Source organism: Rousettus aegyptiacus, unplaced genomic scaffold, assembly GCF_014176215.1.
Source record: "Rousettus aegyptiacus isolate mRouAeg1 unplaced genomic scaffold, mRouAeg1.p scaffold_m13_p_6, whole genome shotgun sequence".
Lineage (NCBI taxonomy): Eukaryota > Metazoa > Chordata > Mammalia > Chiroptera > Pteropodidae > Rousettus > Rousettus aegyptiacus.
This window is the reverse complement of record NW_023416309.1, coordinates 71,023,116-71,050,091: the sequence shown is the minus strand read 5'-3', so window position 1 is coordinate 71,050,091 and position 26,976 is coordinate 71,023,116. Positions and strand designations below refer to the sequence as shown.

The following is a 26,976-nucleotide window of genomic DNA, read 5'->3' as shown; positions in this document are numbered from 1 at the left end:
GTTTAAACATTTGATTCCGTTCCTTTCTGGTTGTAAGGTCTGATGAGAAGTCTGATGATAATCGAATGGGTTTTCCTTTATAAGTTACCATTTTCTTCTCCCTGGTTTTCCTGAGAATTCTGCCTTTGTTGTTGATTTTTGATAATTTTAATACAATGTGTCTTGGTAAAGGCCTTTTTGGGTTGAGATAATTGGATGTTCTGTTGACTTCTTGAATAACCAGCTCCAGCTCATTCTTTAGATTTGGAAATTCTTGTCAACTATTTGTCTGAAAATGCTTTCTAGTCCCTGATCCTTTTCCTCACTTTCATTAATGCCCATTATTCTTATGTTTCCTCTCCTGATGGAATCAGCTAGTTCTTGTATTTCTCTTTCATTATTTTTCATTCTTCAGTTTCTCTCTTCTTCCTCCTGATTTATTTCTAGATTTCTGTCTTTGATATCACTGATCCTTTCCTCCATTTGGTTGACTCTATTTCTCAAGCTCGCTATTTCATTTTTTTTAACTCTTGCAGTGTGTTTTTAATATCCAGAAGTTCTATTCTGTTCTTTTTGAGGGTTTTAATCTCTTGCTCTGCTCATCTAGTTGTTTTTTCAATTCCTGAAATTATTGATATGACTTGTTTCAGAACTCACTAAGTTTTTTCAGAAGTACCATCCTGAATTCTCTGTCATTTAAGTTGCATATTTCTATGACTGTAAGCTTATTTTCTGGAGATTTTCCTTTTTCTTTCTGAGATGTCCTTGTTATCTTGGTTGTTCATGGACTAGTTCTCCACCTGAGAATTAGTAGAAGTGTATCCTGCCTTTTTTCCAGAAAGAAGATTTATTATATAAAGGTCTCTCTTTAGCTTGCTGCAAAGAAGGGACTTTTCTTTTGGTTTCCGATAGGTGGAGTCTAAGCCTCTTAGATCCCTGCTTTATATAAAGCCTTAATGATGCTTTTATATAAGTCCTTAATTTTCTTGTAGATAATTAATCATGCTTGCTACCCTCGGTTTCAGTCCCTATCAATGTTAACAAAAGTTTCGGTAGCATTTGCTCAGATTCCCCTGGGGCTCCGTGGTGATCGGTCTCAAGGGTATGGGGGGAGGGGTCCTTGGTTTGGGGGTTGGGGACTGTGGTTCAGCCTCAGTTTTGCAACCGCAGCTGAGAAAAATCAACTATTGTTTCTCTGCTGTCTGCTTCTCTGCTTTCTGCCCTAATGAAAAAGCTTCCTCTCCCCGCCAGCTGCATGGAACTCACAACTTGTCGCTCCTTTTCCTCTCTTCTTCCTCCTACAGGCAGCTCAGGGGGTTGGGAGAGGAAGCTTTTTTATTTCTCCCAGTCTACCACCCGACATCCAGGGTTCTGAACTATGGAAACTCTGATGCGCAGATCCCAGTGCTCGTGTGCAATTTGGGTGGTTTTTTTTGTTGTTGTTGAGTTTGAGATGTTCAGCTTATTGTTGTTTCAAGGGGAGAGATCTGAGGATGCCTCTCACTCCACCATATTTCCGGCTTCTCTGGGACTCCAGGAGTGAAAAGTTCTGGTTGCAGTTATTGAAGAAGATACCCTGATGTTATGTAAGATTCTAAACAAACTTGGTTGTTAAGACCCTGGTGCATTTGGACAAGGCCAGGAGCCACACAGAGGTGGTGAGTGGAGTGCTAATAAATCCCACTTTTAAAAATAATATAGCAATGATTATCCTTGTATCTTTGAGTATGTATCTAATTATTTCCTCAGGATAAATTTCTAGGGGTAGGATTGTTTCTAGTGCTTTTGGTTCATTTAACTGTATTACCACATCGGTCTCCTGAAAGGTCATATCTATTTACAATCTTCTCCACCCCCATTATGTAAGAGTTATTTCCCTATATCTTTGCCAGCTCTTGGGTATTATCGCTCTCTGATTTTTGCCAGTTTTATAGGTGAAAAATGTTACTTACTGATGTTTTAATTTGGTTTTCTACTATTATGAGTGAGGTTTAACCTCATCTTATATGCTGCTGGTCATTTGTTATTCTTCTATGAATAGTCTTCATAACCTTTATCCTTTATCCTTTTTGAGATATAATATTTCTATTTTGAGAACTTTCATATTTCAGAGATTTTAGTAATCTCTTGTGTATATTGCAAATGTTTTCTTCATTTGTTCCTTATCTTATTTCAGCCCACAACAATCCCAGGGGTTTAGGTAGAGCAGGTGAAATTATCCCCACTTAATTGATGTGGAAACTATGACTCAGTGCTTAATGTCAGCCAATGGCACAGGGCTGAGGAAAGATCTTGATTTCTGTGCTGAGTGTGGTGCATCAAGCCATCCTACTGCTCCAATGTTCCCTAATGGCATCCTTTAGGGTTATGGGAGAAATAATGTTTCCCCTATGGAAATAAAAATGTTTTCAATATTTGGGCCTCAGTTTCCTGTAAAAAAAAAAAAAAGGAGTTTAACTGATCCCTTACACTCTTCTCTTCATCTCTACTATCTTCTGATTCTGTGATTGAGGCACAAGAGAGAGAGAGATCTATTTGGGTAAAATTATCTTTATCCTCAAAGCATGTATGTGGGCTGTGGGAGGTGGCTGGGTTGTTCTCCATTTGTGAAGTGAAGGTGAATATTCATAACAGGGAGTTACCAAGAGCACTGCCTTCCTAAGCTTCCCCAGGTTGGGACCAGGAGTGTGAGTCAGGCCAGGTCTCTCCCCAGTCAAAAATAATCAAACATACGGGGCAACATGGATCAAACCCTGTTTTTCTATGTCATGGCTGGAGAGTAGTAGATCAACATAGATGCTATCTCTTCCCATGATCTCTGAAGACATCATTAGAGGATCATAGCACACATCACCAGAGCCTGGTCACAGTTTCATAAACCTGTTTAGCACAGTATTATAGGAAGCAACAATTTGATTAAATTGGAAATAAACTATTTGTCTTCCTGATACTAGGATATTTTTCTTAATAATGACTCTATTTTATTACAAAAATAGGCATCCATAAACATGCCACCATTGTTAATAACATTTTGGTGTATATTTTGTGTTTATACAAAAAAAAAAGAGATCAAAGTTTTGCAGCTTATTCACTTACAGTAGATATTAAATACATTTCCATATCATGAAAGATTAATCAATTCCTTCAGTTTAATGGTTCCATGGTACATTTTATTTCTCCCCTTACAGATCTCCATAGTTGGGCATCTAGGTTGCTTTCCATTATCTACTATTACAAAAATTGCAGTAAGCGATTTTTTTGTGCATATCTATAGTACTTTCCATGGATAAATGCATAAAGATAGAATAACAGGCTTGCTATACATTGACAAACTGCCATCCAGAAAGGCTGCCATACTTTATATTCCACCAGTTCTACATAAGGATCTGTTTCTCCATACCCTCATTCTCTTTTTAGTATTTTGTCAACCTGAGAGATAAAAATTCCAGTGTCTTAATTTGCACTGTTTGATCACTAGTGTGAGAGTGTGTGTGTGTGTGTGTGTGTGTGTGTGTGTGTGTGTGTGTGTGTGTTTTAATGGCTATTAACTATTTGACATTCTTTTCTAAACTACCTGTTTATGCCCTTTGCCCAGCTTTTTCTTGGGATGTTCATTTTCTATTTCCTTATAGATTTGTAACCATACCTTATACACTGGTGATAATAACTGTTACACGTTTTTGGTCAAGCCTAGCAATGACTTTGCTTTCTGTTTTTACTGTCATATTTACAAAAACTTTCTCTAGTATTATAGTCTGCCTTTGTGGTTGCAAGAAACTCTCCAAAGAAAGGAAGTGGGATGGAGAGGATATAGAGGTAGATTAGATCTCAAAGTAGAATGCCCAAGAACTCTAAAGCACCGGTTTCCAGAGTCAGACACGCATGCAACATTATAGTGTGGTAAGAAAATATTAGCCCTTCTATTTATATGAATATTCATTTTTATTTTTTATAGAAAAATGGAGCAAACATATATTAGACATACAAAAATATGTATGTTCGATTTATAGAATAAAAAAAATACCTATGTATCCATCACCCAGACTAATACTACTTATTTCCTATTTCATCCTTTTGATTTTTTTTTCATGTGCTACCTCTGGCAACCACTTGTCAAATATATTTGTGCAGTGGTTTATATATATATATAATTTATAAATAAGTAGATGTACATATATTGGGCGATGCCATCAAATTTCTTATTTTTAAAATTAATTGTTGTAATAAAAAAGTTTGGAGAGCACTACTTAAGGAACTTGTCTCCCTTTTAGGACTCCTGCTTACTTCTGCCTATTTGCATCTTTCTCCGCCCACAAGCTTCCTTTGCCTAGTGGTTTGCATTCATCATTTCAGTTTGAATGTTGCTCATGGTAGCCACCTCTGCCCTAGCTCTGGCCCCTCTTCATTATGACTTTGCTTCAGCTGCCATTGCTGATCAGCACAGCCTTCCTCTGTTCATATTCCTTAGACAATCTGTTTGGTCCAGCCTGTGAACTGGCCAGCTCTCGGCCACAGTGGGTGTGATCATGTGGTAAAACATATGGCCATTGTCCCTCAGCAACTGGTGTGAGGGGGTGCTGCCCTTTGCCCTTACATCACACACCATGACATCTTGGGTAAACCTACCCTCAAGTTGGGTAACTGTTCACATATATTTTCTGTTAGTGTATTTATTATTACAATTTTAATTGAAAATATAGAATAAGAATGTAACCTTTTTTCATTTCATTAATCAGTGTTCCAATATTAATTTTTAGTAATCTTCGCTAATACAATATACTACCTTTGTTATAAAGTTTTATAAACATGAATCTGTTTGCCTACTTTCATTTGTGATTTGATCTGTTAAATGCTGTGTAAGCACCACACTTTAAAAATATTATTATGGCTTAGTAACACATTTATGATTGGTAAGGCAAGTCATTTCTCCTTGCTCTTATTTTTACTAATTATTTTTCATATTCATTTTTTTCAGAATTAATTTCAGAATCTTTTCACTGAACTCCCAAGTAATGTCATTGCAATTTTTAAAGTAAGACTTGGGTTATAAACATTAAAATTCACTCTTAAGTATACAGTTTGATGAGTCTTAACAAGTGTATACAGTTGTGTAGTCACCACTACAATCAAAACATTGATCATTTCCATCAATCCCCAAAATTCCCTCAAGTCCCTTGCAACCATTTGCCATTGGAATATTATTGAAACAGTTTGGAAGATTTAAGTAGAACAAAATTAACACATTTACAGCACTGACTCTTCTTTTCAAGAAATAAACTGTGTCTCTTTTTTCATTGATATCTTAAAAATTTCCCCCAACTTTATAAGCTTATGGATCCTGAATCGTTATTACATTTTCTATTTATTACGATTATTGTGAATTTTGTGATCTTTTCATTAGATTTCTTGTATGGCTATTATAATATACAGTAAACTTATTGATTTTTGCATATTTGTAACTAGAAACTCATTAGTTACATGAAAAACTCAAAAGGGAATATAACTTCAGGTGCAGCAGTTGGCAAACTGGTTAGGGCAGAATGATCTAAAAACTGTCCTTTGTTTATCTTGTGTGTGGTTATTGTATTACAGAGGCACTCTCCAGGCTCTATACATCCCTAGTACTTAGCCTAACATAGGTATTCAAAAAACGTTGAATTAATCAATAGATCAATGAATGACAGCACTTGTGCTGTGATCCCTCATGTTCCAGACAGGGCTTTCTGTATGGATGGGGTTTGGTGTGTTCTGCACTTGCTGGGGCTAGGGCCAGGGTGTTAGGAGAGATCCAGCTGAGGTCAACAGAGAGAAAAGCAGCAGCAGGAAAAGCAATTCATCCATAGGCCTTTAGACACTAAATGCCTGTCCCTGTTAAGAATGAAAGTTGCAGAGCTCCATGGCCTCATGTTCTATAACTCAGAGCCTTAACAGAAGCTTCACTGACTAGGAGACAGGCAGATTTAGCCTCTTCATTTAATTACCTCAGCTATGCTCATAAGACTGACTGAACTAGGGCCAGCTGGAGGTCACATAGTCCTCAACCTGGTTTCAATATTTCAATATACCCAAATGCTGCCATTTAGCCCTGCAAGGCCTCACAGCCTAACCAAACAGCCTATCTCTTTGCTTTTTGCTGGACTTATATCAACTGAATGGAGAAATTCTCGATATCCTATGCTGAACAGAAATTCTGACAGGGAGTGATGTATGTCTTTAATTCAAATTTTTAAAATGGAGCAATCAAATAATTACCAGGTAATGGAATTTGTTTACTTGTGAGACACAAATTATGTGTCTCATGGAAGCAAAATTAATTAAAGAGCTTCCTGGTCAGGGGAAGATGAATTACTCTATTATCCTTTACTTTTTCCCTTCTCTATTGGTGAAAAATTAGTAGGCTCTGTGGTATAGTCAATTCACTGCAGAGTGGTGGTTCTCAAACCTTAACGTACATAAGAATCACTTGGAGATCTTGTTAAAGTACAGATTCTGATTCAGGAAGTCTGGAGTGGACCCTGAGATTCTGCATTTCAGTAAGGTCCTTGGTGACACAACACTGGTCCAGAGACCACACTTCAGTAATAAGGCTGTAGAGGGAGTTCTGGTCTCAGCTTTGGTACAAACTTGCAAATAAGTCCCCATTTGGGGCCCTCCTCTCTTACACAGTGAGGACATACTCGATGGTCTCTGCCATGTCTGACCCTGTGATGGCAAAACAACCTCAAGGTCATCAGAGACCTTAGTACCTACCATATGCAAAGCCCAAGGCTCTCAGTAAGACCTCTTGCAACTGGGAAGCTGTTGCATGTGTCTACGAAGTTCAACTTGGCCCCTCACCTTTGCGTCATCTGGAATGGAAAATGGATAATGGGCTGCCAACTGCAGGCCCGCCCAAAAATATTTCAGATGGCTCAAGTTAAAAGGCAAGCCCTTGGCTTATTCCATAAAAAGGAACTCAATTGGGCACAAGAATCATCAAAGCTGCCTCACAACTTGACTGACAATGCCCAGCTGCTGCTCACTGCAACAGCCAAGAACGTGCCTGCTCTCTCCTTCATGTTGTTCCTCCAGTGTCCTGGGTCCCAGAAAACCTCTGAGCAAACTTCTCTTTCAAAGCTGTGCCAGCCTTAGCCCCTGTCCTTCAGTTTGGGGGTCATCAGAGCTTCTTATTTCCTGTACCTAAGTGGGGATGAGAAGAAAAACACTGTACACTGGGCATAAGTGCAATTACCCTGCTCTGACTGCCTTCATCCGACCTCACCCTACTTTTCTGACCACTATCATTCCTGTTTGGTTAAAACTTTCAGAGTTTTACCTTCTGTGCAGTCACTGTTTAGTTCACCTCTTAAATGGGAACTTGGTAGTAGCTATTAGCTTGTGTCACCCAGTCCAAGCTAGAGCGTGTTGCTGAGTGATGGCCAGATGCCTGCTCCATATGACAGTTTTCTTTCAAGCCTGCCTTTTATAGGAACTCTGCTTCCCTTCCTCCATTTTTTTTTTTTTTTGGTTATACATTACATACAATAAAATGCACAAATCTTGTTTATAGGTCAATATATGTTTAGATATGTAAGTCATGTAAATCATAGAACATTTCCATGGCTCTAGAAGGTCTCCTTGAGATTTTCAATTAATAACCACCCAACTCCTGCCAGAGGTAAGCACTATGCTGACTATGACTATAGATTAGTTTCCCCTGTTCTCCCAGCATTTCATTTTGTCTTCAGGGTCATCCATTTTATAAACAACAACAACAACAAAAAAACAAGACAAGTGAGTTGGTCTTTCTAATCTGGTCCAACCCGAATGTTACCAGCACCATAAATGGGAAAGGCAGGGAGGCTTGCAGGGTTGTCTCACTCTAAACCACTCATGTCCTCCTTGAACTGGGTGCAGACATGGACATGAAGTCACATGTGCAACATGGACAGAACGCACCTCCACAGTGAACAGTATCATGGCTCCTTGAAAGTAAAGGATCCAAATATAAACTTGATTTTTCACTGACTAGATATCTGATATTAAGCAAAATACACACACACACACACACACACACACATATATGTAATAATAAAATAAAAATTTTGTGTGTGTGATTAATAGGATTGTAATTGTTTTTAAAAGATAGAGCTGGCATCTTTTAGAGATACATACACATGTGGGATTGGGGTGGGATGGGAGTGGTGGAAGTATATATAAAACAAGATCAGCCATATGTTGATAATGATTGAAGCTTGATGGGTATATCAGGTACATTAAATAATTCTACTCTGAATATGTTTCAAAATTTCCATGAAGACAAAAGAGAACTCAAGCTTTCTTGCAATTAAATATCCACAGAAATGTTCTCCTGAAATAGGACACAGGGTGAGTGACTTTTAAGACCCCTAAGAGGGGTGACATTAGCACCCTCAGATTTCTTTGTGAATCATGGTGGACACCCTCAGCAGATGCTTCAGGTCAGGCTCTCGCTCTCAGCCCTCCCAGGCCTTCTCTCACACAATAGGGCCAGAGCCCCTGCATGGAACAGAATGTGCCCTTCTCCCACCTCATTCCCTACTGTGACTCACAGAGCAGCTGTCAGGCTGGGCTCCTTACTGTTCTTGAGCATCTGTCTTGAGCACACTCTGGGGTCAGGACCCTTGTGCTGGAAGGTTCCTCCCCTTACCTGATATTCCCATGGCTCATTCCCAGTTTTCTAATGGTCGCCTCTTGAAAGAGTCTTTCCTTGACCAATTACACTAATACCTATTCTCCCCTTAACTGTCCAAGCCCTTCTTTTATTTTTCTTCATAGCACTTATTACTGTCTGATGCCATTTAATGTATTTATGTTTTTATACTACCGTGCTAAAGTTAAGCTCCATGAGAGCAAGAACTTGGTTCATTTCATTCTTATATTTCCAGCACACAGGACAGTGCCTGCCATGTAGTAGATGTGTAAGAAATAATTGAATGAATAAACATGCAGGCTGCTGAGCCAAGCTAGTCTCCATCCAGGTTGTTTGTCCTGGGGCTGAGAGAAGGGAAAACTGTTGCTTATGGTTTACTCTTGAGCCAACCAAAGACAAGCTAAGTACCACTTTGTGAGCCAATGAACACAGGTAGAGGTGGATATAGAATTAAACTAACTCCCTCCAGAGGAGCAGAAACTAGGGCCCAGGGATATCTGAGCAGCAAGGCAGCCACTGGTCCCTTTGTCAAAGTGAGAGTAATACCTACGCCATTGTTAAAGCCAGAAATCCTTGATAGAAATGATATGGCAGCAGCCTCCCTAACAACCTGCTGTCCTGAGCATTACATTCAAGAACTTTGAGGATTACCCTCCTTTTTAATTGACTTAAGTTGCTTGACCACCAACTAACTTCAGACTCCTAAGAAAGAACCCCATCAAGGTGCCTGTTCTTAGCATATAATCATGCCCTGGTGCTCTTATGTCATGACCAAAAGCCAGAGTTTATGGTTTGAACCTTGTTTTTTCAAGAAACTTTTCTCTAAATTTTAATGTCATATAAGAGAAAGCAGGTTTGAATAGTTCATTAAGGCAAAATGACCAAACACTTCCAGGCTTAGATACATGTGTCTGAGGGGTGATGCAGAAAATGTGGGGTATTATCAGAAATTAGCATACTTCAAGGTAGGTCGAAGTAGAATGATGAAGAAGAGGCAGTAAAAACACTTATAACCAAACCCACTTGTTGCTATAACCTCTGTCAGGCACGCTCCACCCTCACCAAAAATAATGGCAGACATCACTTACATGTGCTGGTGGTGTTCTTCTCTATGGCTTTACAGCTCTCACATCAAACTGACCGGGGACAACAACACTATTAGTATTCTAGGTTAGGGTAAGAAAAGTGAGGCTTAGAGAGGTTAACTTAGTCAGCATCTTAGAATTCAAACCAAGCTGGTTTCAGTGCAATGAATTCCTGAGGAGTAAGAGTGTGATGGCTAAGCATGCAGGCTGTGTGCACACTGCACTCCCATCAACACTTGCAGGAGAGAAGCTCACGTCCTGTCAACTTGAAAGATTACTGGTTATGTGGTTCTCAGCTCCACGTTGTCATTCTCAATGAAGTGTATCCAACATATCCAAAATGATGCCATCATTCAATAATGGGTATCTGTGTTGGGGGTGAGGGGACACTTAAAGTTGACCCTGCAAACAAAATTTTTTTTTTCTAGTTCATCCCGTACCTAACCTTGGCAAGGGAGGAGGAGGAGCTATTTTGGGCTACCCTGAATATTTACCAAATTCAATAATATAATACACAAAATACAACAAAAATGTCACATAGAAATTTGGGGATATCTGTGCTCATTATGGTAATAACTTTTAATTTATTATTCATAATGAGGCAGAAACACAGTCTAAGTAGATCGTTAATACTCTGGAAAGATACTTACCCAATACAAAATAGTAGTTACCTGTGAGGAGGGTAAGGGACTGGTGGGCAAGAGATTGAGCTTGATTTGTCATGTCTAATTTTTTTTAAAAGGAATACATCTGTAAATTTCTGGTATAATAAAAGATTTAAAAATGTTGAAGATTGAAAGGAAATGCATCCAAATATTGTTTCCCATTAGTGGAACAATGACAATTTTAGAATTTATTTCTTCAACTTTTCTGTATATTCCAAATTTTCTCTACAGAGGATATGGTATATTTGTGAAAGAAGAACCAGTAAAATTTAAAACACATTTTTAAAATGAACAGAAAATAATTATCTCCTAAGTTCTAAAGGTGTTATTAAGGAAAAGCTGAAGAGGTTATTAATTACATCTCATTTATGAATGGGAATGACCACCCATATCAGTACAATGTAATTCATAACTATTAGTAAAAAGTAGAAGCTACATGGATTAAAAATGCTTGTGTGGGACTGCTCTTTTAAAGGTTCACACAACACACAATTTAAATTGTGCTATATGAAAAAAAGTTATTGGGATTATGCGTGACTTAAAAAATTTCTTTTAATTTTATGTTTAAAAATAGTTAAGATTTAAAACATCTCATGCAGATGCATTTACAATTTCAAATCACTAGATTCAAATTAGCCTCCCAACTCACATGGGCATTTTACTTACTGGTATTCAGTGAATCTCGGCTCTTATGCCTAAGTGATCAGCTGCCTCAGAGACAGCTGGAGGCATTAGGTACTTCTGTGCCTACTGCACAGGCAGGATTCTTATAATTTTCAAATAAACAAATGCCATTTCTTAACATATTAATTCCGTTGAAGAGTCCAGTGAGAACACTAACACACCCATGTAAAGATCTGCAAGTGATATTTTGTTGAAAGGCAGCCCTGATTTCAATTTCCCAAGATTCGCAATTGAAAGGTTGTCCCACTAGCATACAGCACCCATTTTGGTTGGATTCACATGGTAACCATGAGCACCCCACAGCAGTGGACCAAGCAGGTACTTAACTAGAATTGGGACCCAAATTCTAACATCAGTTCAGAAGAACAGCACTTTAATCTGCAATTTTCTCCTCATGAATAAGATCTGGACATCATCTCTGAAACCCCTTTTCCTGCTAACACCCCAAGCCTAAGCCTTTAAGCTTGACACTGGAATGAAGAGCAAATAAAAAGTTTCTTCAAAAGCTGCTGTTCCTTTTCTGGATCCTTACATAAGCTCTAACCTGCAACAGCTGAGAATGAAGACTGAATTTTATCTAGTGAGCATGCTGCAAAATGATCCACACAAATATTTTGTGGCTTAAAACAGACCATCTTTTTAAATGTCTGGCATTTAAGATACTTAATATCTTGTTAAGTGAGACCAGTCTTTTATTAAGTCCCTCACCTTCTTGACAAGGACCCTAGAAAGTCATTCCAAACCAACTACTTCTGAGTTGAGGTTTATATACACTAAATCTTATAAACGTTTACTAAGAAACCTACCTTAGAAAGGGGTTCAGTACTATATTAGTTTGCTAGGGCTGCTGTAACAGTACCACAGACTGAGTGGCTTAAACATTTACTTCCTTACAGTTCTGGAGGCTAAATTCCGAGATCAAGGCATCATCAGGGTTGGAGTCTTCTGGAGGTCTGTCTTTACATAGTCTTCTCAGGATGTGTCTATGTCCTAATCTCCTCTTCCTATTAGAACACCAGTCATATTGGATTAGGGCCCACCCTAATGGCCTCATTTTAATTTAATTATCCCTTTAATCACCCCTTTAAAGATGCCACTTCCAAATACAGTTAACATTCTGAAGTACTGGGGGTTAGGACTTTCCAATGTATGAATTTCGGGGAACACAATTCAGCCCATAGCACTATATAGGTTATAATTTTTCTTTTTCACATATTTTGACATAAGTATTTATAGTAGGCTTAACATGAATTGATAAAAAGAAATTAAAAACCAAAAGATAGGCTTGTATCGTAGGCATGTAAAACATAAACAATGTACAAAGAGAATCTGTTGTCTGACTAGCCACTACGTCTGCGGCATTAGGACCGACTGAAAAACTTTAGAGAACTTTGCCCTAGGCAGGTTCAGGTGAGAAAAGGTGACACTTAAGCGCAGGGACCAGGCAAAGCGAAATTCAGGAACAAAAGCCAAGATTCATTTCATCACTCAACAATCGTTTTCCTGAATGGCTAACTATGTGTACAACACTTTAAGTGACATACCAAAAGATGAGTCAAGTCTTCACTTGGCCAGATCAAAACCCTGTTTCCTTCCAAAATTTTCTCAAGGCATGATCCCCAGGTTACCGGCATCTGAGGCGTTTGGGATGTCTCTTAAGAACACAGGTCTTCGCATCCTACCCCATACTCAGTGAATCCAGTTCTAGGTCTGGCAACTTGAACTTTAACAAGTACCCACCTACCCACTCACTTAGGTCTGTGACTCTCTGCTCTGAGAGTGGTGTACTGCCATCCATGCACACTCACTCTTCACCCAAGAGAAAAGGTCATGCTTGCCCAAGTTGCAAAACTGAATACACATTTATTTCACACACAATGCAATCTAGTACAGGCAGAAAAGCTATCTGCATCACATTCATGATCAATATCCTCTTCCTTCTACTTGGTATGTCACTGAAAACCTAGCATACCATTTGGCTAAAAAATCACATAAAAGATCCCTAGAGAAACTAATCTAACGGTTTTCCTCAATAGACTTCCTCTTCATTAGTCCAATTAGTAACTGCTTACACTGACAGAGGAATGCAATGCAAAACTGACAGTGATATTTGTTCACAAGAAAGACTACACTTACACTTTCGAGTATAAAGATTAACTATGAATGGCAGTGTCCGATTCGCCTGTTATTAGCCACCAAGAACTTGAAGGGGAAGCAACAACATTATAGAAATTACACTCTTCCTGCAAATTCAGTTCCACAACCTGTATGAGCAAGGGTCCAAGTCACTGGAGAGGCAGCAACACTGATCAAAGGGCCTGTTCACATGTGGAAATGCATTGGATGTGCCTCTCCCGGCTGTCCTTCCCTGAGGTCCATTCCACTGGCTTCGCATTAACTTGGTCCTCCAATTTTGCAGCAGCTATTTGGAAGACTTTGGGTTGTCTTTGGGTTGTGATCTTTACAGTTCCAAGAATCTGTGTTGACTGATCCCAAGGGTAACATGCCTTGTCCAAAATATAGATGTTCCCATGGTATGAAGGCCATTCTGTAGGTTGTGTGTGTGTGCACGCATGTGTCTCCTATGGGAGATAAAGCCTCTTTCCTCTTTAGCAAGAGAACACTGCACTGGCAGCGCTGCTTTGGCTAACTCTTTTTCCTATGTTCCCTCATGTGCGCAGCAATTGAACCAGCTATTTCTGCATTCTTCTTGTTCTGGCCAAAATAATCTAGAAACTCGCCATCTGGTCCAATTAAGTACATTATTATTGTATGATCCACCTGCAGAGAAAGGGGGTAGAGATGACGAAAAGATTACCAAAAATAAACTGCTTGTTTTCCTGAATAAATGCCACAGGATATGAGAATTTCACATTAATGCTTAAATAACCTTTGTGGCACCTATTATTTATGGAATGGGCCTAAGCCTTTAATAATAAATTCACAGTGGCAAATTATCTAAAATCCTTTGTTTCCCAGAAATCTGCACTGACTACTGCTTAAGACATTAGCTAGGACTTGGATTTCTTTTGGCTCAATCCTTAACACGTCCAATCTCTGAGAGAAGAATTCACTTCTAAGAAATGGCTGTTGCTGGTCTTCGTAAAATAGTTAATACTTGTGAAACAATGCTTGCTTGGAAAGAGCCTACATTTATGTGTAAAGTATTTCTTTTGACATCTTAATCATATTATAAAGAGATATCACATGGAATTAAAAGTGTTGGGGAGAAATCACTTTAGTAAGTTATTGGGGTATTCCTCCGTGTTTTTAGAAGAACTGGGTGTCATTCATTGCCACCTAAATTCTGCTTACCATGTTTTATGAGAAGAAACCAGAAAACTAACTACTAAATATATAATTTATAATTTATAAATTCTAACATAGTATTTAGCATTTTTCTCCCCTAGGAAATTTTTATACCATACTAAACAATCCTATCAGAAGCAAATCACCTGGAAATTCCTGAAGAGCTATAAATTCTACACCTGAAAGGAATCATTGTAAATCCACTATCCATTTTCCTGGCTTTAACTTAAGTTTAGATTGGCATGTTTTCTTTTGTTTTGTTTTTGTTATATGCTTCTACAAAACCCAATGTTAAATGAGCATAAGACTTAAAATTTAGAGTCCTTGGGATTTACTGTAGGCTTGATTGCTATTTGGCAAGACTAAAATAAAGACAGGAATGTGATCACACATACCAAAATGGAGACACCCCCTTGAATATATTCAAACACACATTGTATGTCTGTGAGGTTATTTTTTTTATATATACACACATTCGTAAAGAGATAGCAAATGGAAAGAGGCACTTGTCCATTCACATAGGAAAGAATGTACACCAAGAGAGCTCAAACAGCTGGTGAGTCCATGTGTCTTGAAACAATTTACTGCAGGAGTAGGACAGGGGATCTACGTTTCTCCACACATTTGAAATGATGTAAAAGTTAGAATCAGGTCTCCAGTTCGCTCTTCAAACCTTACCCTGTAGCTTACACTTCTCTTCCTATTTTTCTTTTCTCTGTTCTCTCTCCCTTAAAAATCAGAATTTCAGCATATTGAACTTATTTTACAAGTGTTCTTAATATAAATTACTTTCTAACACATAATAAAAGTACTGTTCTAGCCACAGATTTGTCTGTGGTCAAGTCTCAAATGTCCATTTGGGTGCAGAGCACAGTGCCATCTGTTTCTAATTTAGAGTGTTTTAAAGTTCTAGCAGTTCCTAGTAGAGAAAAAGTAGCACTTATTGATAATCTCTTTCACATGTCATCTTAACCGAAACGACAGGTATCATACTCCTCTACAAACAATAAAATGGGCTTAAGGGTAAGTTATATAAATTGGTAAGTGCCAGACTTAAGCTTAGAACCCAGATCTGCCTAATTTCAAAATCCACAATCTTTCCATATCACCATGTTGTCACTATCTCTACTGAAATTCTACTGGATGATAAATTTAGTTTTTCTAATGTGTCTATATACACAAACATATATGTATACAATTTTTCTTTTGAAAATGCAGTAAGTGCTCATAAAACAGAACAAAGAATATACAGTAAACTTCTACAATGAACGTCCTCCTCCCCTTCAAAACTCTCGGAGTCCTTGTTCTTTATTCTTTCACAGAAATTTTTGGCATTTATTAGTGTGTATAGACCCAACTATTTCTTTTATTACCTATCACCTATTTCTTTTTACATAGAAGTAACAATATACTATACTTGTTTTCTCGTTTAATGAGATATTGGACATTGTTCTATATTAGCACATATATAGTAGCCTTTTAAAAAATGGGTGTTTGGCTTTCTCAGTCTTTTTACAAACAATGCTGTAAGGAATATCTATAGGATAAATTCCTCAAAATAGGATCTCTAACTTAAAGTGTTCCACTTTAAATGCAGATACTGACAAACTGCCCTCAGAAGAAATTGTTCCTATCAACAACTCATGAAAGTGCTTGCTGTTCCAAATTCATTCCAACAGTCTATTTCCTCTTTTCTCAAGTTCGATTTTGACAATGTATTTCAAACTTTTGACCTTTGCTGATCTAACAGGTGAAAAATGGCATCACATTATACAATTCATATTTATTATGGGTGAAACTGAACATCTAAGGTTTGAAAACTACTTATATTCTTTGTCAACAGTAATTTCTAATTAATACTTACAAAATAATGTAATATTATAGATACAATGTAATGATGTACACGTTTATCTTTCAATGGAATCCTAAACATTTGGCATGCCCAGTTTACATATATTATCAGTCTGAGGATTCCATCAGCGTTCAAAAACCAGAAGCTTACCTATTGCTGCTATTTTTTGAGATTAAGAAAATCTTACTCCATTACACCTCAACCATTAAGGCACCCCCTAACTCCTTGCAGATCCTTAAATCTTAACAAGTTTCTCGTATCGTCTTGTGGATGAAAACCTGACATCTCAGGGGACAGCAGTCATACTAACGAAAAACTGAGGAAGCTGGAGAGTGTCTCCCCCTATTGGTTGATTTAGCAAATGTATAGCAATGAACTCTAAACTCTTATCAAAATGTCAAATTCTTATGACAGTAGGCCAGTAATTCTCAATATGGGGTCTAAAATATATTCTAGAAGGTCCAAGAAGTCTCTATAAGACAAATAATTACATTTAAACTTTTAAAATAAAAAATTAATATCCTGTCCCAATAATTTTAATAAAAAATTTTTAAAAATTCATATCCATGTTAATATCTGCACAATACAAATCTCAGTGCTCAAACTTGTGTTTATGTTTATAAATTCAATGGCATCAACCGGTAGTGTACAGGTTACAGGCAGACAAGAAAATGATGTATTCTTGCTAAATCAAGTCTAACCGGTCAAGGTAGACTACACAATCAAAGGTTTCAAAGTATTTTAAATTAAACTGCAAGGGGCAGGTGATAGTATAGTTAGGTATCTGACAGCAGTCAAATCCAAACCACACTCCTGTAGTAAGAAGTGCTTTGGTTTCAGCAAAGTATCTCTTATTACCTTAACTGAATGCTTTGAGTTTTATGTTTAGTTTGATTTTATTTGTAAAATCCTTTTCTGACTGGAATTATGAGCTATAAACACAAGATTAAGAAGTGTTATCTAGTTTACAATTGGATATAGTTAAACAACTTAATAAAAGTCACTAACACCGGAGGTCAGACTGATTAGCTTACCTCTCATGATCATCATAAGTTAAACTCAAAACCCAGTTAATACAACTCTCTTTTACAGAAACAGTAAATAACTTTGTGAAGTTTTCTTTTCCATGGTTTCCTCTCTTGACCATTACTCCCCTCTGCTCTTCACTCACTCTTCTCATGTGCAACAAGAGGAAACCACAGTAGGGTCCCTCTGCTTTTCTAAAACTTAGAGCTTAAAGAAAAATGCTTTTTTTTTTTTTTTTATCTTTTTCTCCAATGAATCCAAGATTCCCTGAAGCTGGAATAAGAACTGGAAAATAAGATTATGGTGTGGGCTTAAGACAAAGGAATCATAAGTGTTTTTAATTTAGGTTGTAAGCTACAAGGGCACACAATGTGCTCTAGGTTCAAAGGTGATAGAAAAACCAAAGTGGGCTGTAAAAAGACAAACCAGCACAATGAGATGTCCCCTCTGCATATTGCTCTCAGAAACTGGCCATGGTGCAGCTGGCAGATCAGTGATTCAGGGTCCTGGTTGTCTCTCTTTCTACAAAACCAGGTTTGCAAATGGAAAGACTCTTATGATTAATCACTTTGGCCAACCAATATAATAAAGTAGAACAGGACAATGGAAAAAAAAACTGAAATGAAACTAAAATACAATATCAGCTCTTAACATGATAAGGAAGAATGTCCATATTGAGAAGAAAACTGGATGGAGCAGTGCTTATACTCTTTGTTGATGCTTTACTGTGAAACCACTGATACTAAAAGGAACAAAGGAACTTTGGCATTAGCCTAGGGCTGCTGGGGCAGTGCTGAGGAATGCAAAAATAGCTCTTTGATGTATTAGCTCAAGAAGTGCAACTTAATAGAATTTCTGTTCTTCAATCATTAAAAAGCACATATTAAACACCTAATTATGCAAAGCATATAGCTGATATGAAAACTACACCTTATAGAACATCTACCTGCCTATGGCTTTCATCTTTTCTCTTGTTTTTCAAAATGCAGTTACCCATGGCATAATACTGCTTCTGGAAAGGAGCATATTTCTCACACCTCTTCACTGAGGAGAGAATACAATGGTACAAACTAAAATAAGCTTTGCCCCAAAAGGATAGCTTCTATATTCTATTGATTCTAAGATACCACTGATTTTATATTGCCCTCTAATTTTATGTGCCACTAGAAAAGAAAAACAGGCAATTAAATTATGAGAACATTGAATATAAATTAAAGAAGCATCCTTAAAAAAATTATTCTTCTACTATACTTTTAAACATTCCTAATTCCTAAGGAATTTGTAGTAGCCTTAGGTTTTCTTTCATCTCTGAAGCCAGTTGTCACTTATAGCTACATGAACGCTAGGGACTTGGGAGCTGGCCTGTGGGTTGAACGCTGAGCATTTACTTACTATGTAGTCTTCATCTTCATCCTTGGGGCCAGGGCTGTAATATACTCGGTAAGCTCTGGCCACTTGATCGATCTCTTCTTTTCTGCCAGTCAAACCAACCAGTTTGGGAGAAAATTCTAAATAAAAAAAGAGGAAGACATTGAAAAATGAGAAGCATGCAAAACGACCATCCCTACTTCAAAAACACAGTAAGAATTATAAAGTAGCCCTATTGCCACTTTCTCCCTGTGAATCTCTAAACATTCTTTCATGTTTCAAATGAAAAGAAATTCACATAGAACAAATGAAAATTCTCCATTGTAATGTATGTCACATTGAAATTAAACTGAAAATCAGTAAAAGAAAGATATCTGGCAAATCCCCAAATACTGAAGATTTAACACACTTCTAAATAACATATGGATAAAAAAAAGTCTCGAGAGAAAGTAAAATATATTTTGAAAAATGAAACTACAAACACAACTATCAAATGTGTGGGATGTAGCAAAAACAGTGCTTAAGAGAAAAATGTATAGCATTAAATACATACATTAGAAAAAAAGACCTAAATTCAGTAATATAAGTTTCCACCTTAGGAAACTAGAAAAAGAGTAAAATAAAAGGCAAACAGAAGGAAAGAATTAGAACAGAAATTAATGAAACTCAAAACAGAATATTAATAAAGAAGAACAATGAAACCAAAACCGGTTCTTTGTAATCTATCAGTCAAAACCTTTCACGACTATCTAGTAAACATCTAGAGGGAATATATTCTAATTATTTAAATCACATTTTTTATTAATTTAGTTATTTTTAAATATTTAGATATAATTCTGAGAGATGCTGAGGTTTAAAGATATTATGAATTAAGCACTATAGTGTTTCACTGTATCATATGAGAAAAGTTTGCTTTACAATTAGTTCATACCAGGTCGAAATATCTGCATCTTATTTTCCAGCAAATAATCTCATAGCATGTATTTGCTGTTAAGTTTTTGAAATTTATGTAAATAGTTGGTAAAAGTCACTTAAGACACCTGAATTCATCACACTACTGAAATGATAGTCCAACATTTAATATCAGTACTTTCTTCCAAAGTTAGAGAAAGCATATTTTCATTCCTTGGATGACTTCATTTTAACTGAAAAACTGTTCGGGTACTGAAAAAGCAAGATGGTTGTCTTTCTTTTTCACTCTATGAGTAAACAAAGAGAAAAGGTGAATGAAGCCTGAATGAGTTGAACATCCAAACTTTTAAAAAACTTGAAATTGCAATAATTTTCTAAATACAAACTAATTTTAACACTCCCAAAATGCAATTAGTAATGATTACATCATAAATCGCTGTACATAGGTGCTGTTGAAGAAAAATTTTCATAAGGTTTTGGTATTTTGATTAGGTACAGCAACTCGGATGTCTGCTCATTTAAGGGTATTTATAGTTTGGTTAAAATGTGATAAAAAATAATTGCTAATATAAAACACATTTAAGTTGGAGATTATTCATCCCCAAACAAGTTATACTTGCTTTTTATTGCTTCAGGAAATAACTATTCTATTGCCCAAATTTCTGACAAACTTGCAAACTGTAGAGATAAATTCTGTTTATATATATTAAAAACTCTAAAATTTTATGGAGAAAATGTAAACCTTTGCAACCTTGGATTATGCAAATATTTTTTATATACACAACCAAAAGAATTATCTGTACAAGAACAACTTTATAAACTGGACCTCATCGAAATGGAAAACTGCTCTTAAAAAAGATATGGCTAAAATGACAAGCCATAAACTGGGAAAAAATTTTTGCAAATCATATACCTGATAAGACATCAGGAATATAAGATACACTTCACCGGAGAAGACATACAGATGGCAAATAACAGCATGAAAAGATGCTTAACATTAGGGAAAAGCATATTAAAACCACAATGAGGTACCACTAAATACCTACTAAAGTGACTAAAATTAAAGACTAACCATATCAAGAGTGGCAAGGAATGTGGATGTAGGAAAAATGGAACTCTCATACAGTGCTAGTATGAATGTAAAACTGTACAAACACTTTGGGGAAAAGTTTGTCAGTTTCTCAAAAAATTAAATATACATCTACCATGTGATCCAGCCACTCCACCCCTAGGTATTTACTCAGTAGAAATGAAAGCATGTGTCCATACAAAGACGGTGGATGAAGGGGAGGGATAAAACAAAGAGATTGGCAAGGGCATAAGGACACTGTTGGGGGTGATAGATATTTTCACATTTTGATTATGGTAATGATTTCACAAGTGCATACATATGTCAGAAGATAACAAATTGTATAATTTAAATATATATACTTTGTCAATTATATCACACTATGTCTATTAAATAACATAGTCCGTTATCAAAAATATTTTTAAAATAAACTTATCGCGTTTTAGAGGATATGCGGCCATATAAAAATAAATATAAAACTACTCATTAGTCCTTCTGACCAGTTGCTTAAATCAATTTCATCATAATTAAAATTTAAATTCCCAATTTTTAAGTAAGCACATTCTGCACACTGGTATAAGAACAACAAAACCTGTTTGTACTTATCACATTTTTCAGCTGAAAAAACATGAATTTGGAGACATTAAGCAACTTGCCTAAGCTCATAAGAACCTAAATATTCACCCTTAATTCTACCAAAATTTACAGTCTTTAAAAGTACTTTCTAATAGGTTTTAACCTGCATATTGAGATGTTTGAAGTGAAATTCTTTAATAGTTATGTGTTCCTATCATTACAAATGTTTTGGATTTATAAATTATGTGCTGAGTTCAAAAGGTGTTTACATATAATTCGTTTTTAACCTCCCAATTTACATACTCCCAGAATACGTTTGCCTTAATTTTATAAAGGAGAGAATGCAGTACAGAGCTAGAATTAGAAGCAATATATCTTTCCTTTCAATTCAAGGCTCCATTAACTTTATTGGTATATGAAGACCAAGTTCAATTCTTTCTCTGTGACAAAATAAAAAAAGCCCTGCCCAGAAATTGAGAAACTTGTTTCTTATTTATTTACTTACTGGCCACAGTCACAACTCTGAGCCTTATCTTTTTCTTTAACTGTAAAATTGGTGATAATACCATTTGTCCTCTTTATTTCACAAGGTGTTGTAAAGTTCAAATGAGATGATCTTTCGAAAACTATAAGAGGTAAAAAGATGTGAAGTATATTATTAATAAAACACACCTTTCACATAATTTGCGATGGCTTCTTTTGTGTCCCTCTCTGGATCAATAGTGATGAAAAGTGGAGTTAAATTTGGCAGGGTTGGAATACTATCTGAAAGAAAGTTCTCGTTAGTCAGTATTCACACTCTAAGGGAAAAGACAAAGAAAACCAGCAATTACAGTAGAGTATATAGTAGGTGCTACAGCAAGGTATTAAGGAAACACATACGCATATCTAACACTGATATTACATGACAGGGAAGGGACAGACTTCAAGATGAGCAGATCCATATTTTATGGTGGAATCATAAATATCCTACCAAATACCAGCACCACATGGGCATCTTGTCTCCTAATCCACTTCAATATTTAGAGAGTTCCCCACCCTTCCACAACTCAAAGGCAAGGTAAACTAAGGACTGAATATTCTGGAACAACTATTTTAAGAAGGATGTATGAATAAATGCCCTTCTCATTTGTATGAATAAATGCCCTTGACTGTCCATCACAGACCACAACACAGATCTGTTTAACCATCAGTGACTGGGGAAAAGGCAAGGGCAGTGTCACTGATGGAAGGTCACAATGAAGTAAGGGACACAAAGTAGACTTAGGGGAGACCCAAACCACATTGCCATTTTTGAGCAACCTAACTTTTAGCATCACAGTAAGCTCCATTTGGTAGAGAAAAAGGTCACGGAATTCAAAGCAACAAATAAGCGTAATACTCAGTTTGTTCTCACAAACCAAATAACTACAACTTTCTGCCTAACAGTAACATAAGAATATGAAAAGTGCAGTGATGTTAAGTAAATGTATACTTTTTATAGTGATGGCTTTCTTACCTATTTCATCCACAACTTGAATCATCTTTTCTAGTTCTTCTGGACAGATATCAGGGCAATGAGTGAAACCAAAATAAATCAATACCCAGTGACCCAGGTAGTCCTTATCAGTTTTGGGTTCTCCAGTATGAGTTATGAGGGAAAATGGGCCTCCAAGTAAAGGCTTTCCAATGCTTCGCTGCCGTTTCTTCTCCAGCTCTTAAACAAACACAAACACACATCAAATAAAATAAATTAAAATGAAATAAAATAAAATAAAATAAAATAAAGTCAATCTAACCACAGATTACATCAAATGTCTGCTATGTGGTCCATACTATACTAATGACTGTGTGGGCACAAAATACAGAAGAAATAGTGTCAGTTTTCGAGAAGCTTAAAAAATCTTTTAAGAATAAGCATGAAACAATGCAACAAAATCAAATTAAGTACTATGGAATGTAGTCAGGAATATAAAAAAAGAAAGTGGTAAAATTATTTCCTCCTTTTCTGGAACAATTCAGTCCTAAGCCAATGAGTATGCCTGATAGGGGTGGCGAAGGGGACACAGCAGTGCAAAATGTCTAAGCCCAAACAGGCGAGTTGGGTGGTTTAGCATTAGAAGTCTGTGCCTGAGTGTGCTGGGGGCAGCTGCATAGGGAGAGAACAGAGGTGATGGGATTTTAGTTACCTGCCAGAGATGGATCAAATAAGTATTTAGGGATGAGTTACAAATGTATAAGGAGTTAGAAGGATGGAAAGAGAAAAAACTAGAACGAACCCTGCAGTATTAGAAAGAAACTGGAGTTACAGTGTAAACTTATGGCTTCAGTATATATATACAAATACAGATGTAATTATATGCACATGTATGTGTGTGTATATATGTATTTCCTAGCTCTGTCTACTTAGAGGACCCAGGAGCAGACGTACCCCAACAGCAATGAGTTCATATCCTGATTTCTAAATATCATCCTCCACTAAAAGGAAATGGGGCTTTTTAGAGAAATGGCTGATATCAGAGCTGGGGAAGAGAAAGCACAAGATAAGCCTGGAACATTTCATAAGCCAGATGAAGGGAGAACTCAAAGAACATTGGAGATGTCAAAAGGAAACAGAAGCCTGCTCAAAGGGGCTCCCATCGACCAATTTGGGACAATCTGAGCATCAAATGAAAGAGAATAACAAATTATAATTCACTGATTATAAAGAAAAATCATGAGTCCATATTGCCATAAATGAACTGAGTTTGATGGGGAAAAGAATATTTACATAGGTAAATATACATCACTAAATGCACATCAATTACATTATTTGGTAGAGAAGCCTAATAGACACCACCTTAACCAAATGATCAAACTGAACATTATAATTGTGTAGTAAGACAAATTAAAATCATGCAGCACCTGATTAGATACAATGAAAACACAGAAACATTTTGTGATATTCCTGCCAAAAGTACAGGACCTGACTCAAATCATGAAACAGCAGACAAACCAAAACTAAGAGACATTCTACAAAAGAACTGGCCTGTAATTTTCAAAGTAGTCAAGGTCATGAAAGTCAGGTAAAGATTAGAAAAACTGTTATAGATTGAAGGAAACTAAAAGAGATAAAAATTAGGTATGAGGTGTGGTTCTGAACTGGATCCTTTTGCTACAAAGGACGTTAAGTTGCAAAACTTGAATGAGGTCTGAAGATTGAATAGTAACATATCAATGTTAATTTTCTGATATTGATGGTTGTACTGTGATTATGTTGAAGAATGTCCTCATTTGTAGGAAATACATAATAAAGTGATGAGTAATACATAATAAAGTTTGGAGATGATGAGGCATCATGTCAACAGATATTCTCAAATGATTTAGGAACACTTTTAATATTGTTTCATAATACAGTAATTGCAGGTGAAATTCCAAACTTAAGTCAAAAGAAGCTTGCATTTTGTAGAAGTATCTCTACTACTCCTTTCCTAGCTTTTCAGTTTTGTTTCATTGTGAAACTAAAGCAACTTAACTGCTTATTAGAACATGAAAATTGTATCAATAAAATACTGCTTGTTATACAAATGTCTATATATCAATATGGTATTTGGCATCAAAAGAGCCTCTAAAGTAAAAAAAAAAAAAATTTGAGTCCTAGAATATTCACCAAAATATGAAGTTCCTGTAAACAATGTCTAAACACATCAAGTGTTTATCCAGAGCAGTCCCTAGCATTCCTGAACCACATTCTTCCTGTCTTTCCATCTTCCATGGTCAGCCTCCAGCCTTTCCCTCTGCTGATACTCAGTGGTTTATAGTAAGGGTTGAGCCTTCCTTTGGCCCTCAGAGGACCCTGATCTTCCTTCTGGCCTGGGAGAACCTCATCTAGTAAAATCCTTTACTTCTGTGTGTTTCCTCATCGTATGCATCTCAATGGTTAGACTGCATCCTAGTCATCTTTGTATCCTCTGGACTTCGTACTGCCTATAGTTGGATTCGTCCAACAATAAATCTTTTCAGATTGTTAGACAGTGGTATCCTGGATTGGATCCTGGAATAGATAAAAGGCAATGGAAAAAGAGGTAAACTCCATATAAAGTTTGTAGTTTAGCAAGCAGTATTGTACCAATTCTAATTTCTTTGTTTTGATAAATGAGCTGTGGTTATGTAAATGTTAACATTAGGGGAAGCTAGGTGAAAGGTATATGGGAACTTTCTATGACATATTTACAACTATTCTGAAAACCTAAAATGATTTCTAATACTGTAAAAGCAACAAAAAGATGATAGCCTCTAGCCAGGGAATATTTTATTCAGAGCTGACAAGATGATATCTACTTACTCTCTGTTTTTTCTTTCTTGAAGTACTTCATTCCAGCCAATAAAGCTCCTCCAATAGCAAATGTGACCACTAAAGACTTCCAAGAAACAGGCTACTGGGGCAGAGGTTTCAAAAATAAAAACATCAGTAAGATGCAGACATTTAATCACACTAAACTTATTATAGTTTTTAATAAACGTTAACACAGGCCTTAATCTTGATAAATGTGTAAAATGTTTCATGTTACTTTAGGATGAGAAAATACTAAAATTTTCTGTGAATGCATTTGCATCTGGGCTCCTAACGCAATCACAAAGACACTTGTTTCCAAGGGAAAGTTGCCTAAGCCAATTTCTTTTCTTATGAAAAAAAGACTCAGCTCAAGTACCATGATTGCTACTAGAGGTGACCTTGATTCCAACTGCTGATTTAAAAACCAGTTAATTACCTGCCTGTGCTATTGAAAATATAAATAAACCAAATACAATTTCAGAGATAACATAACTCTAGCTTCCAAAGTCACAAAGGCAAAGTAGATCTAAAAGTGGATTTTCTAGCAAACTGCATCAAGCTATTTCTTTGTACTCCTTTCAAGTCTCAAAGTTAGATGTCGACTACTTAGGCCTAACTCAATAACCTTCCCACGCTCAGAAAACTACTTCTCTCATCTATCAGCTAGAGGGTAGCGGCTCTTAAATTCTTTTTGGGTCAAAACTAGAACCCGAGAGAAATTTAAGAAAAAGGCATATCTAGCACGCAACTATGACCCTTATTTTGCTCAATTTCAACGTATACACCAAAACTCTAAAGAGGGATCTAAATCACAAAAATTAGAAAAATGCTCTGACTCCTCAATAATGGTAAACTTAAGGTTGAGACCGCTAAGAAAACCTGAAACTTAAACTGAAAATTCTTCAAGCTTCAGTGTTTTTAACCGTATGGAGGAGGTGTTGGTTCTCAAGTTCTCTCTTAGGGCTGACACTTCAGACAAACCAAGGGAAAGGCGGGATGAAATTCTGTGACCCAGGTAAGCCGGTTGAGTAGCGGACAATTTCAGGCTAGGCCGAGTGATTTCTGAGATTACGACCAAGTGGGATGGGAAAGTCACGGGATTATTTGACAGCCGCGACGAGGAAAGGAAGTGCTCCAACCGTGCACTCACCCCAGGCTTTGAGGGGCGCGAGGGGTCTCTGCGGCCCTTCGGGTCGGGTCCCGACGTTCCCGGGGGTGGCGGCATCGCAGTGCTAAGGAGCCGGTTTCCCAGGCAGCTACCGGCGAGCCCCGAGACCCACCACGTCTCCTCTCGCTGCGCGCACAGTCGCCTCAGCAAGACGCTCGCGGTCCCCTTAGCTGGGCACCAAGCACCGAAACAGCGAGGTAAGAGAGGCCGAAGCTGACCACCCGGAAGCCGCATTATCCGGCCCCATCCCAGGAACAGAGCCGCCATGAGCTCGGAAACCGCGCCTCCTTTAGCCCGCCCCTCGACTTCCGGCACCGT

At 37.1% G+C, this 26,976-nt stretch overlaps 1 protein-coding gene across 1 annotated transcript; it reads right to left on the bottom strand.

The window, feature by feature from the left end:
• Window positions 1-12,922: 12,922 nt before the first annotated feature.
• Window positions 12,923-26,958, bottom strand: LOC107498318 (protein SCO1 homolog, mitochondrial). Its single transcript, XM_016121306.2, has 6 exons — window positions 26,641-26,958; window positions 25,500-25,590; window positions 22,695-22,892; window positions 21,869-21,961; window positions 18,664-18,779; window positions 12,923-13,865 (listed from the first exon to the last, which is right to left on the bottom strand). Exons 1-6 carry the CDS (start codon window positions 26,923-26,925, stop codon window positions 13,731-13,733), a joined length of 918 nt encoding a protein of 305 aa, XP_015976792.1. The 5' UTR covers window positions 26,926-26,958; the 3' UTR covers window positions 12,923-13,730.
• Window positions 26,959-26,976: the final 18 nt, after the last annotated feature.